Raw genomic sequence first — 19348 nt, 5'->3', positions numbered from 1 at the left:
AAAGTTGGAGGGTGGTAGAAGAAAGAGGTGTATGGAGAGCAGAAGAGCTATAATGGGTTTTTATTTTTCTGGGCATTGTTGACAAGAGGAACTGATGTAATTATTATTTAATACTATATGATACGGGTTATGTATAGTATACATGTGAGTGTATGTTATGAAAATGGAAATAAAAAAGTATTTTTTTTTTAAAAAAGAACAAAGCTCCAGACATCGATGCCAACCATGGGAACCAAGGACGTTTTGGCAGGTTTACAAGAGCCTAAAAAGACTTTCTCACAACAATACTGGAAGTCTCCATTGGACAATGTGTCCTGGCCTAATAGCAGAGAGGGAAAACTTGAACTTTATGTGCATTTGCGCGGGAAATAGATCTGCTTTTGCCCTCATCTTTACCGATATCATCTTTACCGATATAATGTATTCATTAAAGCTTTCCTGCTTTCAACCTGTGCATAGAGAAAATCTCCCTGTTCCAAGAGCAATGTGAAAGTGAAATGTTGGACTGGATTACTCTGAGGAATGGACTTCAAGAGAGGATCAATTTCCAAGGAAGATTTTATTCTGGTAAACTGAGCAGAGGTAATTTCCAAAGAGGAATGGGTGATGACAATTTCTCAACAGAGAAAAAGACGGAAGGTGCATTATATTTTTTTTTATTTTTTTTGACTCCTTTCCTGCTTCTCTGTATCAATTGTTTTTGCTTGTTTTGCATATTTTATTAATTAAAATTTTGACTTAAAAAAGGAATGTGTATCAAACAAAAAGTGGGGCAACTTTGATACATTTTTGTAGGCACATCTGTATTACCAATCTTTCTTCCAATCTTTTGAAATGCCTTTTGGAAACATTTCTCTCAGCATATATAGACAATCATCTCCTCTTCCCAAGCCCCCCTTTTCTAGTTCTGCTGGTTATGTGATTTCCTCTTTGACCTAATGAAAACTTCTGTGTATGCAAAGTTACAGACGCACAAGACATTTAGGATGGGTGCCCTTGGAAGCATCTCTGGCCAGCACGAATGAAGTTGGCTTCCTTTAGTCTCTCACCCATTGAAACTCTTTGATCCTAAATCCTTGGCAGCGACCACTCCAAAAAGATTTTTACAATTTCTACAAATATAAATATAGGTAATCCTTGGGTTATAAGTGTTCTTTTAGCAAATGTTCAAAGTTACACGATAAGCCCCCCTCCCCCCCAGCATTTACATACAAATCCCGAAATTATGAATACGGGAGCACCACGGCTGTTGTTCATCCTTACGAACGACCGCAGAGGCTCTGTTATATTCACCCCTATTCTCCCAACCCCAGCTGAGTCTTCACAGGCATTTTGCCTGTGGAGAGTGACTTAACTTGCAAAGATCTCTCTGCTGTGCTTTATTTGCCAGCATTCACAGAGGACAGAGTCCTAACGTACCGCAAGATCACGCAAGGTCAGTAGTCTTGAGTAATCTGACACTTTAGGGATCTATTCTCTGTGAATTGAGGCATGGACGTTTGCAAATGGTGAGAAGACTTCATTCTTTCAGTCCTTCCCTCCATTTGCCGTTTTCTTGCCAAAGCCTGCTGGGAGATTGCATTCCCATAGGGTCTCAGCAGCCCTTTGCAAACTGCCTTTGTTGGCACCAACTGAGCTTGGGAGGAGTGGGTGTGTCCCTCCGAGGTCCTGTTCCTACAGGCAAAGGCTTTTTGCAAAGGGCTGCCAAAACCTACAGGAACGCAATCCTCAAGTGATTTGCCAATGAGAAAGCAACTCTAAGAAGTCGCGCACAGCCTCTCAGGGCTGCTTTCTTGGCGCCAGATGCATTGTCCAACTGATCTGAAGCAGGAAAACAATGAGTGTGTGGGCGAAAGAAGGGAGTGATGTCGTTCAATGTAAGAGATTCACTCCCATAACTTCTCAAGTTTCGGATGCAATGGGCAGGATCCATTACATTCATAACCCAAGAACTACCCATATCCAGCAAGTTCTGCTGCTAATGACCAGATAGGCATCACACTAATATGTTGCCATTTTTTCCTTCCTCCTTCCCTTTTAACTCCATTACATATTTTCCTATAAAAAATTAGGCAAATTCTTTGTAGTCAAATTAAATAGTCAATTTCTCAGTTGGATTTACAGAGGGACTTTAGAAATGAAATTCAAATCTTTTCTACACTCATCACTTGGGGCCTCATGTGAATTTTCTTGTGTGCAATAAGGGTGGAATTTTTCCTGAAGCACCATCCACATTCGGCACACTCAAATGGTTTCTCCCCTGTGTGTATAAGCATATGATTTAGAAGGGTAGTCCTAACACTGAAATCTTTCCCACAGTCTGGACACATATGGTTTCTCTCCTGTGTGAGTTCTCTGGTGTGTCACCAGGCTGGAATTCTCACTGAAACTTTTTCCGCAATCAGAACATTCAAAGGGTTTCTCTCCTGTGTGTCCTTTGGTGTGCCAACATGTTGGAATTCTGACTAAATCTTTTACCACAATCAGGACATTGAAAGGGTTTCTCTCTTGTGTGAGTCCTTTGGTGTGTCAACAGGTTGGAATTCTGGCTAAATCTTTTACCACAATCAGGACATTGAAAGGGTTTCTCTCCTGTGTGAGTCCTCTGGTGTGTCACCAGGCTGGAATTAGTACTGAAACTTTTCCCACAATCAGGACACTCAAAGGGTTTCTCTCCTGTGTGAGTCCTTTGGTGTGTCACCAGGCTGGAATTAGTACTGAAACTTTGCCCACAATCAGGACATTGAAAGGGGTTCTCTCCTGTGTGACTCCTCCTGTGTATCACCAGGTTAGAATTGTTACTGAAGCTTTTCCCACAATCAGAACATTCAAAGGGTTTCTCTCCTGTGTGAGTTCTCTGGTGTGCCAACAGGTGGGAATTCTGACTAAAACAGTTCCCACAATCAGGACATTTAAAGGGCTTTTCTCCTGTATGAGTCCTCTGGTGTTTCACCAAGTTGGAATTGTGACTAAAACCTTTACCACAATCAGAACATTCAAAGGGTTTCTCCCCTGTGTGAGTCCTTTGGTGTATCACCAGGCTGGAATTGTGACTAAAACTTTTACCACATTCAGGACATTCAAAGGTTTTCTCTCCTGTGTGAGTCCTTTGGTGTGTCACCAGCCTGGAATGATGACTAAAACGTTTTCCACAATCAGGACATTTAAAGGGTTTCTCTGTTGTGTGAGTCCCTTGGTGTTTCACCAGGTGGGAATTCTGACTAAATATTTTACCACAATCAGGACATTTAAAGGGCTTTTCTCCTGTATGTGTCCTCTGGTGTTTCACCAAGCAGTAATTGTGACTAAAACTTTTACCACAATCACGACACTCAAAGGGTTTCTCTCCTGTGTGAGTCCTTTGGTGTTTCACCAGGTTAGAATTGTTACTGAAGCTTTTCCCACAATCAGGACATTGAAAGGGTTTGTCTCCTGTGTGATTCCTTTGGTGTGTCACCAGGTTGGAATTAGTACTGAAGCTTTTCCCACAATCAGGACATTGAAAGGGTTTCTCTCCTGTGTGAGTGCTCTGGTGTAAAACGAGATGAGAATTTTGACTGAAACTTTTCCCACAATCAGGACACTCAAAGGGTTTCTCTCCTGTGTGAGTCCTTTGGTGTGAAACCAGGCTTGAAAGCTGACTAAAACTTTTCCCACAATCAGGACATTTAAAGGGCTTTTCTCCTGTATGAGTCCTCTGGTGTTGCACCAAGCTGGAATTGTGCCTAAAACTTTTACCACAATCACGACACTCAAAGGGTTTCTCACCTGTGTGAGTCCTTTGGTGTGAAACCAGGTTGGAATTAGCACTGAAACTTTTCCCACAATCAGGACATTGAAAGGGTTTCTCTCCTGTGTGAGTCCTTTGGTGTATAACCAGGTTGGGATTAGTACTGAAGCTTTTCCCACAATCAGGACATTGAAAGGGTTTCTCTCCTGTGTGAGTGCTCTGGTGTAAAACGAGATGAGAATTTTGACTGAAACTTTTCCCACAATGAGGACACTCAAAGGGTTTCTCTCCTGTGTGAGTCCTTTGGTGTGTCACCAAGCTGAAATAATGACTGAAACTTTTTCCACAATCAGGACATTTAAAGGGTTTCTCTCCTGTGTGAGTCCTTTGGTGTGTCACCATGCTGGAATATTGACTAAAACTTTTACCACAATCAGGACATTGAAAGGGTTTCTCTCCTGTGTGAATCCTCTGGTGTGAAACGAGGTGAGAATTTTGACTAAAGCTTTTTCCACAATCAGGACATTTAAAGGGTTTCTCTCCTGTGTGAGTCCTTTGGTGTGAAACCAGGCTTGAAAGCTGACTAAAACTTTTCCCACAATCAGGACATTTAAAGGGTTTCTCTGCTGTGTGAGTCCTCTGGTGTGTCACCAGGGTGGAATTGTGACTAAAACTTTTACCACAATCAGGACACTCAAAGGGTTTCTCTCCTGTGTGAATCCTCTGGTGTGAAACGAGGTGAGAATTTTGACTAAAGCTTTTCTCACAATCAGGACACTCAAATGGTTTCTCTCCTGTGTGAGTCCTTTGGTGTGTCACCAGGTGGGAATGATGATTAAAACGTTTTCCACAATCAGGACATTCAAAGGGTTTCTCTCCTGTGTGAGTCATCTGGTGTGCCAACAGGTTGGAATTCTGACTAAAACTTTTACCACAATCAGGACATTGAAAGGGTTTCTCTCCTGTGTGAGTCCTTTGGTGTGTCACCAGGTTGGAATTAGTACTGAAGCTTTTCCCACAATCAGGACATTGAAAGGGTTTCTCTCCTGTGTGAGTGCTCTGGTGTAAAACGAGATGAGAATTGTGACTGAAACTTTTCCCACAATCAGGACACTCAAAGGGTTTCTCTCCTGTGTGAGTCCTTTGGTGTGAAACCAGGCTTGAAAGCTGACTAAAACGTTTCCCACAATCAGGACATTTAAAGGGCTTTTCTCCTGTATGAGTCCTCTGGTGTTGCACCAAGCTGGAATTGTGACTAAAACTTTTACCACAATCAGGACACTCAAAGGGTTTCTCTCCTGTGTGAATCCTCTGGTGTGAAACGAGGTGAGAATTTTGTCTAAAGCTTTTCTCACAATCAGGACACTCAAATGGTTTCTCTCCTGTGTGAGTCCTTTGGTGTGTCACCAGGTGGGAATGATCATTAAAACGTTTTCCACAATCAGGACATTCAAAGGGTTTCTCTCCTGTGTGAGTCATCTGGTGTGCCACCAGGATGCCTCTCTGACTAAAACATTTCCCACAATCAGGACATTCGAACGGTTTCTCCTTGGTGTGAGTCCACGTTGCCATACTTGCGAAAGCATTTATTGCATTGGGAGCACTTTTAGGGCTTCTGTCGTGTGGGTCGTTCCATGAAACAAAACGGAGCTGTTGTGACCAAAGGTTTTGTCACATTCAAAGTATTTGTATGGCTTTTCTCCAGTCTGGATCCTCTCATGCGTAATCAACTATAATTTGCAAGTTGTATCTTTCACACAACTGGCACGTCTATGGAGCTTTTCCACAACTTATATTCCTGAAGTGATCAAAAATATGGATGGTCCCTTGTTTGATGGTGTTTTGTTTCAAGCCGTTTTCTTCCTCCCAGAGCAATGCCTGTCACACTGTCTGCTCTACGTGGTTTTCCAATTCTCCTTTTCCTCCCCAGTAACTTCCAGATATTTCCCTCTTTTGCTGAATGGAAAAATAATCTCCCTTGACCATTCATGTAATATATGCTTGAATTCACACTCTCCGTTTCCCAGCTAGAAATCTCTTCTTGGTTTTCTTTCTCACCTGCTGAGGAAGTTGGAGAATTGTGCGGCTCTCTGAAGGGAATGGAAAATATTTTGATTTCCGGACTGACTTGCTTTGCTATTCAGTGTTGCTTGTTATCCTCAGTGTCCAGAGTGCTCCTATTGCCATCTTCTTTGTCTATAAGATAGACAAATAAAATGTATCTTTAATTGTGTATAGAATAGTTGCAGAAATGTATCTTTAATTGTGTATAGAATAGTTGCAGAAAATGAGGAAAAAAGAAAAGAGCTTATGTTGCAATGAAATAGCAAACATGCCACAATCCTACAATAATTTTACATTAATCATGATTCTTTTGACACATGGTAAACTACCCAGATCCAAGTTCAAATATCCATTCAATGAAGAAATTGGTTGTTGACTGGGTCAATCAATGAATTCTTAGCAGCGCAAAGAGTTGTTTTCAAACACAGGTGTTATAAAATTTAAAAACACTTAAAATGGAAATGCAATCATGCAACCACAATTTTGCTTTGAATCAAAACTTAATTTTTTCATGCTTAGCTGAAACATGAAAAATGCCAGAGATTTGCATTAGTACTTCAGTAAGACTGCATTTACTTGATTCACGTTGCAACACGGGGCAGAGATAGAGACTACATCTATAAAAGCCAAAGTGTAGGAGTTTCCTAGTCTCTGACATTGAGGTGTGTGTTAAAACAATGGCAAAGAGTAATGATCTTAGAAAAGCAATTGTTGCTGTACATCAATTTTTGAAGATTTAAAAGGCTATTTCCAGATATCATATTTTTTGGAGTATAAGATGCACCCTTTTCCCTCAAAAAAAGGTGAAAATCTGGGTGCATCTTATACAGCAAATACAACATTTTTGGCCTCCTGAAACCCTGCCTGCTTCACCAAAATGGCTGTGCATAGCCCTTAGGAGGCTTCCAAAGTGCTCCTGGGAGCAGGTGAGGGCAGATATGAGCTAAAATGGGCCATTTTTCGCTCATTTTTGCTCCCCCAGCCCCCAGGAGCAGTCAATAAGCCCCTTAAAGGCTGTGCATGCCCTTTTTGGATACAAAAATGGCCCAGTTTATGCGAGAAATGGGCCATTTTTGGGTGATCTGCAGAGTGCAAAAACTTTTTTAAAAAATTTGCCTTTTCAAAGTCTTGGTGCATCTTATACTCAAAAAAATACGGTAATTTAAAATCCATCATTCTACACTGAGGAAGATTATTCAGAAGAGGAAACATTCAAGACAGTTGCCAATCTTCCTAGGACTGGACATTCAAGATAATTGTCATAAAGGGAGTTTTGTTCTCACCATCTTCTGAGCATGGTATTGGCCGATGTTTGGACCTGGTCAAGGCCAACCGTCCTGCATACCAACCTGATGATGGTTCTTGGAGATGTAACCCACATGATACCTAAGGGAGTTGCAGTGGGCAATGGGGTGGGGGTTGTTGGAGGGAGGGGGCTGGGCAATGTTTGATATGTAAGATTTTGCGCTTTTCTGACTCAGACCTTGCTTTTCTTTCGTAGCTATCTTTTCATAACCAGTAAAAGTATTTTAATTCCACAAACAATGGGGTTAGGAGTTTTCTTTCTTGGTTATTGAGGAAGGCATGCCTGACATTAAGCAAGGTCTCAGCTCGCACCCATCCCGGAGTTAAAAGTTTCCGTGGGGGGAGCACCCAAATATCTAACTCCTGCAGCAAACAGGAGAAGGTAATGGCAAGGGTCACAACCAGCGGAAAACCAGAAGATGACTGGCAGGCAGCTGAAAGAGAGGCTGGCATGATGACACATGCTTTACATCTTCTTTAGGAGGTTTGGGAGCGACAACACGTCCATGTAAGTTTTGATGAAAGGGAAAGTGGATTAGCCGAGCAGGCGGAGGGAGGAGCAGAAAACCTGGTTAGCCCTGAAACGTCCCTGAAAACAGCTACCGGAGCTGGGCAAGAGGGAGGGGCCCCAGCCACAGCAGCAGGTCATGCTCCCTCAAGGAGGAGGGAAACCCCCAAAGGCACCAAATGCTCAGATCCTCCACTTGGAGTGAAGTACAGAGGAGATCCCAAAGAACTGGGGTTTTTTTTACTGCAAGTTTGGAATTACATGCAGGAGTTTGGGGAGGTTTTTTGTCGGAAGTTGCCAAAGTGAGAAGTGTTACTATGGCTTTGGAAGGAAAAGCGGCTGCCTGGATGGTAGCCTTGCATAATGATCATTCCCTCCTGCTGAGGGATTACAAGGGGTTTATGACTGCCTTGAGGAAACGTTTTCACCGCCCAAATCAAAAGGTGAAAAGCAGGATGAAACCCTTAACCCAGGAGGGGAGGCCTGAGGCTGAGTACACACAGGAGTTTTGTGAGCTGTTGGTGCGCATGCGGGGGAGATCTGAGGAGGCACCAAAAGCAGGAATGGAGGGGCATTGGGAACCCAACTGCTACGCTAGACATCTCCCAAAACTGACCCTGGCTGGTAGGGAGGAACCTGGCTGGCAACTAGGGAGACGCTGTGAAACTGCCCTGGAAAGCGTGGAAGGTGTTGATGTCCTTTCTCCAGGCCAGGAGAAGGAACCCTTCTCTTCCGTGGGAGAAAGTGAAACCGATTCAGATGATGACCACTCAGGACTTAAAGTGCCCTCTACTGGATCCATAAAGAACTCTCTGGCAAATTGAAAGACAAAAAAGGTAAGTATAAAAAGTGGAAAGTGGAGGATATAATTAAGGCATTATGCAAACACAAGTAGTAGAACAAATATCAGCAAATAGCCCGAACATGTAAAGATGAAGTGAGGAAAGCTAAGGCTCACAATGAAGAAAGGCTTGCCACAAAAGTAAAAAATAAAAAAAAGTTTCTTCCAACATGTTAAAAACAAGAAAAAAATTAAGGAAACAATTGGTCCATTGCTGGGAGAAAGTGGCAAGTAGGTGACAAGCAACAGGAAGAAAGCAGAATTATTTAACTCATGTTTTCCATCTGTCTTTACGCATAGGCATAAAACAGTCCAACCTATCAAAAACAGCACCACAAAAATCAGATTAGGAACACAAGTTGAAATAAGGAAGAAAATGGTAAGTGAGCACCTGTCTACCCTAGATGAATTCAAATTGCCAGGACCAGACGGATTATACCCCAGGGTTCTGAAGGAACTGGCAGACGAGATCTCAGAACCACTGAAGTATATCTTTCAGAGATCCTGGAACACCGGGGAACCACCAGAGGACTGGAAAAGAGCTGATGTGGTTCCCATCTTCAAAAAAGGGGAACAAACAGATCCAGGAAACTACAGACCTATCAGCCTGACCTCAATGCCAGGAAAGATTCTGGAAAACATAATCAAACAACAAATTAGCGAACACCTAGAAACAAACAAAGTAATAGCCAAAAGCCAACATGGGTTTGTCAAAAACAGATCATGCCATACTAATTTATTGCATTCTTTGATAATGTGACAAAATTAGTGGACCAGAGGAATGCCGTCGATATAGTTTACTTGGACTTTAGTAAGGCATTTGATAAGGTAGACTATAACCTACTACTAGATAAAGTAGAAGAATGTGGGTTAGATGGCATCACCACCAAATGGATTTGTAACTGGCTGACCAACCGCACTGATCATGTAGTCCTCAATAGAACTGCATCTTCATGGAGGGAAGTATGCAGTTGAGTACCCCAGTACTAGGCCCAAAACAGGGTCTGTTTTGGGCCCAGTACTCTTCTACATCTTCATCAATGATTTGGATGAGGGAATAAATGGGGAACTCATCAAATTTGCAGATGACACCAAGCTGGCAGGAATAGCCAACACTCCAGAAGATAGGCTAAAGATACAGAAGGATCTTGACAGACTTGAACATTGGGCACTATCTAATAAAATGAAATTCAATGCTGAAAAGAGTAAGGTTCTACATTTAGGCAACAAAAATGAAATGCATAGATACAGTATAGGTGGAACCTTGCTCAACAGTAGTAACTGTGAAAGGGATCTTGGAGTCCTAATGGACAACCATTTAAATATGAGCCAGCAATGTGCAACAGCTGTCTTTTGGGCAGCTTTTTTAGCCTACACAGTTCTATGCTGCATAAACAGAGGGAGAGGATCAAGATCACGTGAAGTGTTAATACCACTTTATAAGGCCTTGGTAAGGCCACACTTGAAATACGGCATTCAGTTTTGGTCCCCACAATGTAGAAAAGATGTGGAGACTCTAGAAAGAGTGCAGAGAAGTGCAACAATGATGATTAGGGCACTGGACACTAAAACATATGAAGAACGGGTGCAGGAACTGGGTATGTCTAGTTTAATAGAAAGAAGGACTAAGGGAGACATGATAGCAGTGTTCCAAAATCTCAGGGGTTGCCACAAAGAAGAGGGAGTCAAACTATTTTCCCAGGCACCTGAGGGTAGAACAAGAAGCAATGGGTGGAAACTAATCACGGAGAGAAGCAACTTAGAACTAAGGAGAAATTTCCTGACAGTTAGAACAATTAATCAGTGGAACAACTTGCCTCCAGAAGTTGTGAATGCCCCAACTTTGAAGTCTTTAAGAAGAAGTTGGATAGCCATTTGTCTGAAACGGTATAGGGTTTCCTGCCTAGGCAGGGGGTTGGACTAGAAGACCTCCAAGGTCCCTTCCAACTCTGCTATTGTATTGTAATGCTGAGGGTAAATTGCAACCATGCGCTTACACCTCACGTAAGCTTACAGAGATAGAAAGGAGATGGGCCATATGGGAAAAGGAAGCTTTTGCTGCTAGATGGGCTGTGATGACCTGGCGACACTTTCTAGAGGGAAATGATCAAATTCAGCAATTTTGGCCAATGACCCGCAAAGCATTAGATGCGGCTCACCAGACTCACAAAAAGCAGGCAGATAAGAAAAGGGTTAAACCTAAAGAGTACCAAGTTGGGGATAGAATGTTTTTGTCCACCAAGTTCCTACAAACCACCCAAAAATCGAAGAAGCCGGGGCCAAAGTACTTAGGTCCGTTCCCCATTGTAAAAATCATAAATTCTGTGTCGGTGAAGTTGGAGCTGCTGAAGAACCTTAGAAGAATTTTTCCTGTATTTCATGTGAACCTGTTGAAACCAGAACACACTTCTTCCTTTTGTCCGCCTCAACCTTCACCTCCGGTCCCTCTTCTTATTGAGGGAGAGCAACATTTTGAAGTTAAAGAAATCGTAGACTCCAGAAAACATAGAGGTCGCATTCAGTATTTGGTCTCCTGGAAACATTTCCCAGATTTTTACCTTTATCACTTTTTTCCCAGTATTTATTCCTGGCTAGGTCAATCTCCACATCTGCTGCCAGCTCGTACCAACGTTGCAGGTTGTGTGGGGCCCTTCTGTTAACACAGTTGTGGTATATATCTTGGTTCAGGCCATTCATAAAACTGTCTATTAAAGCCTCCTCGGACCACTCCCGCATACGCACCAACAGATCACGAAACTCTTGGATGTACTCAGCCACTGGACTTCTTCCCTGAGTAAGAGTTTTCATCTTGGCTCTCGCCTTACGCTCGGCTAGAGAGTCATCAGAGCGCTTCCTCAGGGCGGCCATAAACACATTGTAATTCCTCAGCAGGGGAAGTCATCATTATGCAAGGCGACCATCCAAGATGCCGCCTTATTCTCCAATGCTATTGTCACAGTTTCACCTTTCTTTCCTCGTTGGGGAAATCTTCTCCAAACTGTTGCATGAAATTCCAGACCTGGACCAGGAAAAATCCCAGTTCTGTGGGGTCCCCTCCGAATTTCATACGAAGAGGAGGAACTTTTGTCATTCGATGTCTTCAGGGGGGGGGGCTCCCCCCTTGGAGGGGCTTATGTGGCTGCTGCTTCTTGTGCTGGGGCTCTCCCATCCTGATCAGCTCTGCTATCTGCCCCCAGCCCCACCCCCAGGGTGAGGCAGGTCCTCTGCATGTTTCTCTTCTTGATCAGGAAAATCAGCTTCCCTCTCAGTCTGGCGCTCACAAAAACGTTTCCCCCAAGCCTCTTGGAAGAGTTTCATAGCGTGGGACATCACGAGATCCTCTTCTTCGGCTTCCTGCCAAGCAGCTGCAGGTCGCCGGTATTGGCTGGTCGTAGCTCCAGCAGGGATTTCCTCAGGGTCATATCTCTGCCCCACTCCCAACGACCACCTAGGGCGAACGGATCTTTCCTCCAAATCCAGTTCCTCTGTCTGCTCTGTTTCCAAGGGGCATGTGGATCTGGCAGTGCCATGTTGTCCTCCTGGTCACTGCCTGGGTTGGACATTTCTATGAAAGTTTTGTTTTAATTGCACTCCCCTCGAAAAGTATTAGCTCCAGGATGAGCGCGAACTGAGACCTTGCTTATTGTCAGGCATGCCTCCTTCAGTAACCAAGAAACAAATTTTTCAACTCCATTGTTTGTGGAATTAAAAGTACTTTTACTGGTTATGAATAGATAGCAGCAAAGTAAAGCAAAGTCTGAGTCAGAAAAGCACGAAATCATACATATCAAACATTTGCCCAGCCCCCTCCCTCTAACAACCCCCACCCCATTGCCCAGTCTGCAACTCCCTTAGGTGTCATGTGGTTGCATCTCCAAGAACCATCATCAGGTTGGTATGCAGGATGGTTGGCCTTGACCAGGTCCAAACATCGGCCAATACCATGCTCAGAAGATGGTGAGAACAAAACTTCCTTTTTGACTATCAGTCCTGCACCATTTATTCCCATCCCAAATACCATGCCCCCCTCCCCATTTCCATGGCAGCCGAAAGCAAGCAAGAGAAGCAGAGGCTGACATCTGCAAGGGATTGATAAAGTCATACAGAAAAGAATTATTTCTAGTTATTGCTGCTAAGGGTGGCTCTCCATATTATTGAGTCATACTTTTTTCACACACTTCTCCATTTTTTAAAATAAAATAAATGATGACCTGATGTAATATGTCACATGTTGTTGTGGTTGTATTTATCTACTTTTAAGAACTTTTAAGTTCTTAACTATGTCATGATTTCTACTATGTCCTGATAAGTAAAATCATAAAAGTCAAGAAGAGTGTACTTCCTTTTTTACATGACTGTATATCTGGAAGTCCTGGGGATAGAGTATACATTTCCAGATACACTCAGAGAGAAATACAAATACACACACCTATGTTGAGATCCATTACCAGTTCTGTGTATAGGGCGGCTATTATGGCTGTCTGGAAAACACAGGGCAAAACCATTAACACAGCTACATTTGATTCGCAACACAAAGCCCTGCCATACGTTAGCTATGCTGAAACACGTATGCAATAGAAGTAATGACTAACCATATGATTGGATCAGTAAGACCCACTGTTTACCTCTTAACACTAAGTAAGATCAGCAATCACAGACTCTTAATTATAAGCGTTGATTAAATCAGGGAGTTCGTTAATTAGGTCAGAGGTTACAACTGATTAACTCTCAAACATTAATTAAGGATTAGAAGTTTGCATGCTGGTAAAAGATTTATTTGATGGGCATTCTTTAGGTCTACATGGAAGTAAATGAGTTACCATATACCATAGACTTGTACAACCATGATTGGTCCACATTGATTATGTGAATCCACCCTTTCCTTGTGTATGCTCAATAAAAGAGGCCTCCGGATTCTATTCCGTGTCGGCTCATCACGAAAGAAACCTGCCTCCTTGTCTTCTTTCATCATTGGCTTCATGAGCGACCCACAGAGAAACCGCATCTGGTGACCCCGACGTGATGATCCGTGTCGCCCACCTCATCTCACCCCCAGGCTGGGAAAAGCCTCGCACTCAGGGCCGGCCGTCAGCGAATGAAGCACCCTCCCATTTCGTGAGTATGAGGTCGGGTTTCTCGAAGGAACAGGTAGAAGTTCGGGATATCTGTAAATTTTCTGGTGTAATTATTCAAGCGATGGGCAAGTCGCTTCCCGTTTTCCCCTCAAAAAAAGATCTTACTACATAAAGGTACTTAAAAGAAAAGGGAAAAATGTTGAGGTTTCTTTTTTCTCTTGTCTGTTTGTCTCTTTGTCTTCTATGTAACCACGTGGTTTGTTTGTTAAGATTTGTGCCTTCCCTAATTTAACAGATTTGTGCTGGGAATGTAGGATGTGAAAACCTGAGAGTTCTGTTTTTTTCCCTTCTTATTTTCTCCTTGTTCTTGTGTAAATGTGTGCCTAAGTTTTTGTGCACCCTCAAGGTAATTGTATGTCTTCAATCCAAAAGACAGGGATTTTAAAGTGTTCAAAGAAAGGAGTAAACTGGCAGAAATTCCCTTCCCTCAGTTTGTTTCCCCCCCCCCCAAAAAAAGAGTACAGAGAAGTGGTTTTTTTTCCTTCCTTCCTTCCCTTTGCCTTAAAGTAACAACCCAGGAAATGTTTTAAGTTCATTTACAGGAAAAGTTTCATCCTTGCTTCTGTCGTGTGTTTAAATGATTTTACCTGGTTCTTTCCTGAAGCATGTGAATCCAGACCCCATTTTGCATCTGTGATATCCCCATAATGTTACCAGTTTATCTGTTTAGTAACTGATGATTTTACCCTTTTTTTACTCTGCCTGCAAGCTTTCTACCCTCCCCAAGCCCCTCCCTTACCCGTAATCCCCCAACAATGCCTTTTATGTGGGGGAGGGAACCTTGTTTTCATGTTTTTCAGGCCTGGAAGATTTACTCTTCAGGTGAGTAAAGATTTTTTTTCTTTTGGGGGAGGAGGAGAGTGTTGCCTTGTGTGTGCATGTATAAAATGAAGGAAATTCCTACTAAAGGTTTGCCTTCACCCTGAGTAAAAACCCTCTGCACATCTATCTGGCCAACCTACTCGAAACCTGGCCCCTAGAAGACAAGTTTTAATTTAGATTTTGTAACAAGTTTGCTGATTTTCTGGCCACCATCAGATGAACTGAAGAGAAGTTCCACCTGAGTTTCTTCCCCGAAAGCAATTAAGAAGTCCACAGGGATATGTTAGAAAGCTGTTAATAGTTGTCTTTTAAAAGAAAAGCAGAGCTCGAGCCCCACCCAGATGCAAATGATGTGTTAATAAAATATCTATATATCTTGCTCTTTAAAACTATGCCAGCGTTCTGCTTGGAGAGCTAAGAGTTTGGACCTTTAAAACTATGCCAGCGCTCAGCTGGGAGGACCAAGCTGGAACCCTGGCCAATGCAAATAATGTGGACAAACATCTCTATACATTGTCTCTATAAATCTTGACCTTTAAAAATATGCCAGCGCTGCTGGGAGATCAAGATAGAAACGGAACATCCCAGGGAGAGACAGATATTAACAATCTAGTGCTTAAGGAGATAGAATGGGCATAACTTTGAGCAAAAGTAAGAAATTTAGCAGGTAACGAGGTAAAGCCTGACTGAATGGGAAGACCTAGGTAATTGGACTTGATTACTTTGATGTAATGTCTGTTAAAAAAATTCTTAGGTGTGCATCTAATAACATGTAGAATTGAATTGAATTGATGGTGATATGTTTGATCAGCTAGCTAAATAAATAAATAAGCTTGGGCTTGACGCTGTGGGGGAGGGAAGAGTAGTTAGGATTTAAGCTGCTCTCTGAGTTTCCCCACTGCTTGGAGAATGAGCCACAAGTTCTCCAAGGAAAGAAATTTGAAGATTTAAAGGGACAGAACCTCCCCCAGGCCTGAAAGTGCTGTTTCATGGTATGTGTGCATGTGTGTGTGTAATCATTTTCAGACCTGGAGGGAAGTTGAAATCTCTTAATAATAGAAAATGGAGCTCATTGGCTTATGTACAGCTCCCTGAAATAATTGTAATGATTGCTTTGTATGAAAAAATGAATAAAATGGGATTTTTGTATGTGAAGTTAATTTACACAAGCAGTCCGATTGCAGTGCAAATGTATGTCAATGGTAAAAGTTGGTATGAATGTACTTTAATTCCTTTCATATAAAGAAGCAGTAAGTTGCAAGGTTGTTTAATGGTATGTGTGTGTATTCTTGTGTGTTATCATTTCCAAACCTGAAGGGAGGGTGAGATCCTCTAATAAATAAAATGAAGCTTGGTGGCTTGTGAAAAAGCTTCCTGAAATAATTATAATGATTGGTTGGCATGAGCAAGCATGTGCTCTGATTGCAGTATGAATGTATATGTCCCCAATGCCCCAGAAAGTGATAACTGAAGAGATCCAAAGACCTGTGATTGCCTGCGTGAACCCCCCCCCCCTTTTTTCCCCCTCTGGGTCATTCTTTGGAGGGAAGCAGGAAAGGAGGGGAGAGTGTGTCTGCTCATTTTTACAGTGAACGTGTGTATGAATGCCTCTGTGCATTCCCTCCCCTTCTTTCCCTCATTCCTTTTGGGTCATTGAAGGGGGGGTGAAGTTTTTCTGCTCATTTAAACAATTTTTTTTCCTCTCTCTTCTAAGAAATTTGGAGTAAATGGGTGACTTGCTCCTTTACCTTTCGCTGTTATCTTTTCATCTATAAAAGTTATGCAGTTACATTTCCTTTTCTGCTCTGAATGCAATTTTGGTTTTTCTCTTTTCCTTCTGGAAATTTTTTAGGTTTAAAATGCTTAATTATACCTATAAACAGAAATGATTTTGAGATATTTTGCTTACATTTGTAAATGTTCTAACATACTTGATGAGAATTTGCTTCCATCTGAATGGAATCTAATATTTTGGAGCGTTGACTCAAAGTACCTCTTTTTTTAATTGCATTTTTTTTAAAAAAAGCTATTTTTCTTCCCTTTCTCTTTTACACCTGAGTGCAATTTTAAAAGCGTGTGAGTCAAGGTACTCTACCTTATGATATTTTGTTTGTTTGTTTGCAACACAAGTTGTTGTCTCTTTTGAAAATTTACTCATCTTACTGCAAAAGTGTTTCAATCATAGAAGCAGTGGGAATGTCCTGTTCCATGAAATTTACATCATTTACATTGTCTGCCTTCTGGAATAATGTTTGGATTTCCACATTTGGACAGAATGGGTGAGATTCCACAACATGGGACTATGTCTGTATAGAACTGTATATTTGGCCTCTCTTTTTCTTCACCTAAGACACAAAGGACTGCTAACTCTTGAATTGGCTGCTGGTGATTACCTGACATGAGGAGAAAAAATTTAGCCAAGCCTGGGACAGACTCTACCTAGCCTGACTGACCACTCTTATCAGCAAGCTAAGCCTAATGCCATCCAGCAGATATGAAAGAATGGACTCTGAGATGGAGAAGTAAAAGACCAAAGGACTTTCTTTTATCCCCAGTAGACTATAGGGGAGGGTGAAAATTGATCCTAAAGTTTTCTTTCTTTGCTTCCTTCACAGAAATTCATTGTTAGATTTCTTTCTTGTCTCATTTATATTGTAATCAGTTTAATGTATTCATGTAAGAATTGTATTTGTGAATGGCTAGTACAGCAATTCTGAACACCTTGGATTTATGTCTGGTGGGAGGGAAAGTTTGTCCAAAATGTCTGTATTTTCTGTATTGTAGAAGCAGCTACACACACACACACACACACCAAGAAAAACAGAGAGAGAGAGAGAAAGAGAGAGATAAGAGCCTATTCAGAATTAGATTGAAACTATCTCCACACACAGTTTTTCCTAGGTTGATTTTTGCCCCAGGCACAAAAGCCTGGATTGCACATTAGCTAAACTCAATTTGGCCTCAAGAGCCAGGGCAGGTTCAAGAACCATCCTTTTTCTGCTTGTTTAAAACCTGTCTGGAAGCTCACAGAAAATGATATCTGATACTAATTGGCATGGAAAATTGGATACTGTAAATTTCTTTCCAGAAATTTGTACCCTGGTTGCTAGACCTTCATGGTTGAAAGCTATCTGGGAGCCACTGAAGAGATCCTTCTAGTGTCTCTCTCAATGCTTTTTCATCAGAAGAATTAAATTTGAAAGTTTTGAGTTTGAAAGTTTATTTATAGGCCGCCCTTTTCCCTGAGGGGACTTAGGGCGGCTCACAACTCATAATCTCCCTGATCTGACCAATTTTAATCTTTTGTCAAACACATGTGCATTCCACTCACGTTTTGAAGAAAAAACAAAAAGAAAGGGGGTATGTGGGAAATTTAATCTTACAAATTGCTGCTGCATCCAATGCCTACCCTCCCTTTTTCAGCTCTGCAAAGGCCTTTTTTCCTCAACTAGGAAGGACGCTCTTATCAACGAAACTAATTCCCTTCTGGACGCTGAGGACGAATATGAGCTAGACAATAATCTGTTTGTAAAGGTGTTTGCTATAACCAGTGATGATGAAGAATCTGCATTTTGATATGTTTGTTTTCCTCCTTCTCATTTTAAAACAAAATTGAGGAGATGTTGAGATCCATTACCAGTTCTGTGTATAGGGCGGCTATTATGGCTGTCTGGAAAACACAGGGCAAAAACATGTGTTAAGCTACATTTGATTCACAACACAAAGCCCTACCATACGTTAGCTATGCTGAAACACATATGCAATAGAAGTAATGACTAACCATATGATTGGATCAGTAAGACCCACTGTTTACCTCTTAACACTAAGTAAGATCAGCAATCACAGACTCTTAATTATAAGCGTTGATTAAATCAGGGAGTTCGTTAATTAGGTCAGAGGTTACAACTGATTAACTCTCAAACATTAATTAAGGATTAGAAGTTTGCTTGCTGGTAAAAGATTTATTTGATGGGCATTCTTTAGGTCTACATGGAAGTAAATGAGTTACCATATACCATAGACTTGTACAACCATGATTGGTCCACATTGATTATGTGAATCCACCCTTTCCTTGTGTATGCTCAATAAAAGAGGCCTCCGGATTCTATTCCGTGTCGGCTCATCACGAAAGAAACCTGCCTCCTTGTCTTCTTTCATCATTGGCTTCATGAGCGACCCACAGAGAAACCGCACACCTACAACATGGAGAAAATCCATGTCTTTCAAGCCTGAAAAATATCTCTGGCTAGTCAAACCTTTTGTGCTAATGTTAATCACACATTTGATGAATTTGATGATTGCTCATATGTTGAGATGGCAAGGCTGAAGTTTAGGCTTCAACAGGTTTCTGCTAGTCTGAAGTGAAAGCAAAGAAATGTATAAATATCTGTCTTGCACTATGCTCAGGGTTCCTTCCTCCATAGGAGGGACCCGTCACTTCTTACGCTGAAGACCCATCTAATACAACATATTTGCCTACAAAAAAATCAGGCAAAGTCTTCAAATCAGTCATTTCTCAGCTGGACACAAAATGGGAGATTAGAAATGAAATTCAAACCATCTCTACACTCATCACTTTGGGTCACGTGGGTTTTCTCATGTGCAATAAGGGTGGAACATTTCCTGAAGCACTGATCACATTCAGGGCACATAAATGGTTTCTCCCCTGATTTGTATAAGGACATGATTTCCCACAGAGCTCTTTCCCACAGTCATAAGGGAAAGTCTCATAAAGTTACCATATACCATAGACTTGTACAACCATGATTGGTCCACATTGATTATGTGAATCCACCCTTTCCTTGTGTATGCTCAATAAAAGAGGCCTCCGGATTCTATTCCGTGTCGGCTCATCACGAAAGAAACCTGCCTCCTTGTCTTCTTTCATCATTGGCTTCATGAGCGACCCACAGAGAAACCGCATCTGGTGACCCCGACGTGAT

The 19348-nt window shown here is 41.9% G+C and overlaps 1 protein-coding gene and 1 pseudogene across 2 annotated transcripts in view; both read right to left on the bottom strand.

Moving 5' to 3' along the window:
• Positions 1-19348, bottom strand: part of LOC148047640 (uncharacterized) — a 54942-nt pseudogene that overhangs the window by 26206 nt on the left and 9388 nt on the right. The window lies entirely within an intron of this gene.
• LOC148047635 (uncharacterized) overlaps positions 541-19348 on the bottom strand; it is a 152786-nt gene continuing 133978 nt past the window's right edge. The window contains 3 exon segments of the mRNA XM_087711609.1: positions 541-2328; positions 2330-2434; positions 2436-5926. Coding sequence (XP_087567735.1) covers positions 2145-2328; positions 2330-2434; positions 2436-5302 — 3156 coding nt within the window. The 5' untranslated portion in view covers positions 5303-5926 and the 3' untranslated portion in view covers positions 541-2144.

The sequence above is a fragment of the Thamnophis sirtalis genome, unplaced genomic scaffold, assembly GCF_051295495.1.
Source record: "Thamnophis sirtalis isolate CommonGarterSnake01/CBP01778 unplaced genomic scaffold, rThaSir2_p1.2 scaffold_3, whole genome shotgun sequence".
In the NCBI taxonomy this organism is placed as follows: Eukaryota; Metazoa; Chordata; class Lepidosauria; order Squamata; family Natricidae; genus Thamnophis; species Thamnophis sirtalis.
Note: the sequence above shows the minus strand (reverse complement) of the source record. Positions and strands in the feature narration are given on the sequence as shown.